Source organism: Octopus bimaculoides, chromosome 1 (assembly GCF_001194135.2).
Source record: "Octopus bimaculoides isolate UCB-OBI-ISO-001 chromosome 1, ASM119413v2, whole genome shotgun sequence".
NCBI lineage: Eukaryota > Metazoa > Mollusca > Cephalopoda > Octopoda > Octopodidae > Octopus > Octopus bimaculoides.
The window spans coordinates 155,616,373-155,622,640 of record NC_068981.1 but is presented as its reverse complement, the minus strand read 5'-3'; the positions used below and the strand labels follow the sequence as shown (position 1 = coordinate 155,622,640).

Here is a 6,268-nt window from a genome sequence, read left to right as displayed (position 1 = left end):
TATATATATATATATATATATATATATATATATGTATGTATGTATGTATAGTTGTCCGAAGAAGTTATAAAATATACCATATCCAGTATAAAGTAATAGGGTATGAATAAATATGAAGATAATATATTGAATTAATACATTTTGTGTGTATGTGTGTGTGTGTGTGTGTGTACGAGTAAGTGAGTGTGTGTCGTGTCGGTTATGAACATCTGTAGAAGCTACAAATTGAATTATTAAGTGTTAAGCAGCCGAGCATTCTGCATACACATGTTTCTATAAAGTAATCCTCAGGCAGAGTCAACGTAGCAAGTATGACAGACAAGGCCCGAACCACATTTGAATTACAGGTATAAGTTATCCTAGGACTTCTGCACAGTTTCCATCTGCCTAGCTTCACTCACAGGCCTTTGGATCGATCCGTTGTAATGGTAAAATACACACTTGCTTATGCAGCAGGCAGTGGGTTCGAACGCAGGACCTCATGGACCTCAGTTGCAAAGCGTTCGTCTTAACCACTCGGCCATGCCTGCGTCTTATGGTTCCTCTGTGATACCGCTCTTTCTCGCCACACGCAAACACGTAAGTACATACATACATACACACATACATTGTATGTGTGTATGCATGATACATGTATCCACACACAGAGTCTCAAAAACTAACCTGAACAATCTCCTCGGAGCCGCCTTCTATAAATCTACCAGCACTACCAACACACCAAATCACACTGTACCACAGTACCATACACCCCTACAACACCTACTGTAGCTCTGACTAGTATGACAACGACTACTACTGCAAGAAATATAGTAAAACCGTCACCACGACGGCAATCCTCTCTCTCTCTCTTTCTCTCTCTCTCTCTTTAACCGCCTTCGCTTCTTTCTCTCTCACTTTCTAACTATATACCGTGTTTTTTTTTCATTTCTCTAACTATTCCTCTCACACTAATAAGCCCTTCTCTTATCTTTTTCGCTCAGCCCATTCCTCATCTTTTCCCCTCTTTTTTCTTCTTCTTATTTCTCTCACCATTCTCTCTCTCTCTCTATCTGTCTCTCTCACTGCACCAGCAATTCTCTCCAAACTTACCAACAAACCAACCAACCAGTCAGCCGACCTATCTCGCCACCATCAACTCAGACTGTATAAGCTTACTCTCACTTTTTCCCCCTCCCTCTTTCTTTCTCTTTGTCTTTTTTTTTCCACCACCTCTCACACTAGCTCTTTCTACTTTTAACCTTCGTCACCATCTCTGCCACCACTACTCCTACCAGCACCAGCACCAGCACCACTACCACCACAATCGCCAACCATCACCTCCGTCGTCATCACGTCTGCTAGCTATAACGATGCTGACACCACCGCTACCGCCACCTTAGTGTTACTGTTTGTCGTCGTCGCCGTCACCGTCTACACAAAACCACGCAGATAAAGTCGACCGACCTATAACCCACCCAAAATTGTTTTTAGAAGAGATGTGAACAGAAAGTAGTGGACTTAACTTTCTAGAACAACAAAAACTTCACAACAAATATACAAACACAGCATAAGGCGAAACGTAAAACGGAAGAAGAAAAACACAGAGACAACGTTACAACAAACAAATTATATGATCCACGCCGACCCACAATTCTCGACAATACCAAAACAACAATGTTTTAGGCCAGTCTTGGGTTAAAAACTAGCCTTTTCAACATATACACACATATAGTGGGAGATAGAAAAAGATAGACAGATAAGAAGTAGGAGGAGAAAGCAAGACAGAAGTAGAGGAAGACAGAAAACGAGAAAGAACGTAAGAGAGACAGAGAGAGATAGAGAAAAGAGAGAAGGAAGGAAAGAGAAAGAGGAACGGAAGAAGAAGAAGAAGGAGAGAAAAAACAATAACACAGTGTGAGAGGAAGAGGAGACGGACTGAGTGACTTAGTTTACTTGGAGAAGTTTTGCTGAAGCTGTTGCTTGTATCGGGCTCTAACTGCTGTTTATTGTTTACTGTGTGGTTGGTGTTTATTATTATTGTTGTTGTTGTTGTACTGGGCTACACTTCTTGTCGTCGTTGTTGTTACTTTTTTTTTTTTTTGCTAACATGGTGGCTAACCGCAAACCCACGGAAACTGAGAGTAGTCTCTACGGCTTATGGATTCCCAGTATTACAGGTGAGACACTAAAAAACATTCCTTTTTTTTTTTCTTTCCTTCTTAAAACCGGCAACTTTGTATTTCTTGCATTCGGTTATATTTTCATAATTTCTTTCTTTTTCAATATTGATTTATATATACATATACATATATATATATATATATAGTGTTTACATGTTCTTTTCTCTCTTTCAGAGTTGTATATTATTCTATCTATCTTTCTATCTATCTATCTCTGCAAAAATATATAGTTACGTGTCGAATTTTTATAATACTTTTTCATTCATGTCTTTTGTGTGTGTGCGCGCGCGTATCGCGTTAAATTAGTTTATTAAAGCGAAGATGTCACATCAACACCACCTAAACATTACGCAAAATGAAGCGAGTGACATCGTGGTCGCCATCATCATCAGTGTCACAGTCCAGAAAATGCCCTTGATGACATACCTTAACATGTGTGCGTGTGTGTGTGTGTACGAGTGTGTCCGTGTAACTATATATAATATATATATATGTGTGTGTGTGTGCGCGTGTGTGTTATGGTTCCTATCACTGTTTTGGGGCCATACTTGGGCACGAACTTCTAAATTATTGTCGAACCCATAGACTCCCGTTTTTATTTGGTAAGTAAACCTGAATTCGGAACTATCCGGCTATCCACTCATCTGCCTTTATATATATGTGTGTGTGTGTGTGTGTGTGTGTGTGTATACACATGCATGTGTGTATGTGTGTGTATACATATGTGTATACAGATACATATACACATATGTATATATATATATATATACACACATGTATATGTATATATATGTATATGTACACACACGTGTATATGTATATATATACATACACACATGTATATATATATATATATATATATATATATATATGATAATCCTTTACCCTTTTAATTTGTAATAATTATATATATATATATATATATGTGTGTGTGTGTGTGTGTGTGTGTATGTATGTACACACACACAAATACATATGGGTGTCTTTCTGTGTGTTTGTATGAGTTTGTGTAGGTGTGTATATATACATTTAGTCTTAATATTTTCACAACTTCCTTCAAACTACAATTACTACTACTACTACTACTACTACTACTACTACTACTGTCCATGGAAATACTCGTTATGCGGCGATGATTGTTCTTCAACTTTTATTTGTTGTTGTTTCTTGATGACATATTACAGTTGTCTCATCGTCGATGTGGTCGTCATCATCATCATCATCATCACCACCACCACCACCACCACCACCATTGTAATTTTCATATTCATATTCATTGTCATCCTCATCATCATCATTCATGGTATCCTCCACCACCATCTCATCGTTATCATTACCATTTGTCGTCGTTGTCATCACCACAATAATCTTCATTATCATAAAACAAAATTATCATCTATTAGAATCGTAATCACCGTCTCAATCGTCTTCACCGTAATTGTCATTCTCCAGCATCCTCATCCATGACCGTAATCATTGTCGTTGTCATCACGAATGTCATCATTATTGTTAAAACCTTATCGTAAACCATATTATCATCGTCATTGTTGTCGTCATTATCGTCACTATTATCATTCACAATATTATCGGCGTCCTTATCATTATATACTTGTAAACAATGAGATAAGAAACCTTTTATAATTATTTTTTTAAGGCGGGTGGTAGGATGCCAAAATCGGTTGAGTGCCGGTAAATGCTTGTGGTATTCATACCGGCGTTTGTGTGTGTGTGTGTGTGTGTGCTCAAAGTTCAAATCACGGCGAGATCAACGTTGCCTCTCGTCTTTCCAGGGTCGATAAAACTGAATCAAAAATATTGGTGGGTTGATATATATAATCAAGTGTACCCTCCCCTCAGATTTTTAGCCTTGTGTCAATATGTAAGCGCGGTGGATTGGTAAAATCTGTATTTAGTTTATGTTCTTTATCCTCTGAGTTCAAATCCCGTCGAAGCCAATAAAATACCAGTCAAGTACTGGGGTTGATTTAATCGCTTATACCCCTCGCCTATATTTTTGACTTAGCACGTATATTAGAAACGATGGGCTCGACTTCACCCTTCACTCCCCCGTAAAGTACCAGTCAAGTACTGGGTTGATGCTGTGGGTTATCTCCTCCCTTAAAAGCCAATTAGAAGAAATTACTTTTATTATTACTATAACAGCTGTTTTGATTAAAAGGAAAACCCGCGTCCCAGTTTCAATTCCTGCTGGTAGCCTCTAAAAAAGTTCTCGTTCCTTGAGGATAAATATTAAAGGTTACATACTAAAATATTCTTTCCTCTCAATATTTGAGCTGTCGGCGTAGAGCTATTGCAGTTACTGTTGCTGTAGTTATTGCTGTATGTCTTCCGGTTCTTTACATTTCTGAGTTCAAATGCCGCCGAGGGACAGAAGTAATCCTTCGGTATTGATAGATGACATAATTCACCCACACAACCTTCCCTCATGGCATAGTTGAAGAGGCGAGGTTGAAAAAGACACTCTATAACAATACCGAAGGATCAACGAGTCTGCTTTACCTTTCCATCCTTTCGAGATAGATAAAATTAAGTACCAGTCAAATATTGGAGTCAATGTAACGGACTCACTGCCCCTAAACTTACTCGCCTTGTACCTAAACCCAGAAACAACAATTATTGTTGTTAAGTCGGTGGACTGGTAGAATCGTCAGAATGTCACGTCTTGCGATATTTCGTTGTGTCACTCTACATTCTGAGTTCAAATCCGGTTGAGATCAACTTTGCCTTTTATCCATATGTGGTTTATATGACTGAGTACATGTCAAAACACTGGTGTTGTTGGTATAGACCAACACCTTCCCCCAAAATTCAGGCCTTGTACATGTGTTAGTTAGTAACAATAATAACTATTGATATTCAAGTTGAAGCTATTTAGCATCAGGTTAACCCAGGTGAACCGTGATCGAGCAGATCTAGGATCAGTGCTTTCCTTGCTATGACTGTCCTATCTTTTCGTTTTTTAGCGGAAGCATTATCTAAGAGAGTTCTCCTCTTTGACTAATATTTCTAGCAGGATAAGCAACTGAGTAGAAACTGTTGTTATCGATATTGTGGCTGTTGTTTAAAACGATGGAAATTGTCAAGACATTGGCGTGCAGACTCTTTACATTTTTCTGCCATAAGTTTCTGGCCTAAAATTTCATGCCGGTAGACATTGCTCCTTCGTCTATCTTCGGGGACTGGTTTAATAAATAATAATAATAATAATAATAATAATAATAATAATTAGCACTAATGAATTGAGTTCTATTCCACTGTAGCTCTTAATTTTACAAAATAACCCTCACCCCTAAAATAAACCCACAAACCGGTAAAGGTTGAAACAGTCCTGAAGATATCACCATGTTGGCCTCGGCGATAGACACGTTACAAAAATGTATAGCTACTTTGAAAAGTAGCAAAATTTCAGTGTTTTTTTAAAATCCGCAGTCGGGTTTAAAAATTTTTCTTTTTTTCTTATCTCTTCTTTCAATCTGCTGTGACTGGGAGTTCGTTATCCACTGAATTGCCCACTTTATACAGCCGCTAATTTTAGCGGAAGACACCCTGCAAAATACTAGGAATTGCATATTTGCGTCTTCTGACAGAATTAACAGTCAAATTATCTCCCTGTCATTTTATAAGGTGGGTGAGATTGTGGGTGGTGAAATCTTGAGGTATGTATGGTTTGATCGATCAGAATTAACTTGGGACTAAACAACAACAACAACAACAAAAACAGCTAGGAATTACTTACTACGCAACCACACAACATTCACAGCGTACGTAGAAGTTATGCTGAAAGAAAGCTAAACAGCGCGCAAACACACACGTAAAAGCACTCAGACACCACAGTCACTGCCGTTACTTCTACCGTCCTCTCCCCACCAAACACCCAGACACGTAATCTACAGTGCACCCAAAACAATATTACAATAACTGTCTTAGAAAACATACTCAGTCAGCACACACACACACACACACACACACACACACACACACACACACACACACACATATATATACATATATAGCAGCAGCAGTAACCTCATTAGCCTCTTAAACACTATGTTTGGATGTATTTATTACACGACCAGAAGATATACTTT

The 6,268-nt window shown here is 38.2% G+C and overlaps 1 protein-coding gene across 3 annotated transcripts in view; it reads left to right on the top strand.

Moving 5' to 3' along the window:
• Positions 1 to 1,289: 1,289 nt before the first annotated feature.
• The window catches only part of LOC106868437 (retinoic acid receptor RXR), a 540,681-nt gene continuing 535,702 nt past the window's right edge, over positions 1,290 to 6,268 (top strand). For 2 of the 3 annotated variants that reach the window (XR_008265219.1, XM_014913707.2), the window contains exon 1: positions 1,294 to 2,156. Coding sequence is in view for 2 of the 3 variants with exons in the window: in XM_014913707.2 (XP_014769193.1) it covers positions 2,087 to 2,156 (70 nt within the window). In the remaining variant the exon portion in view is untranslated. Of the gene's footprint in view, positions 2,157 to 6,268 lie in introns of all 3 variants that reach the window. The other variant, XM_014913710.2, reaches the window with a different exon arrangement.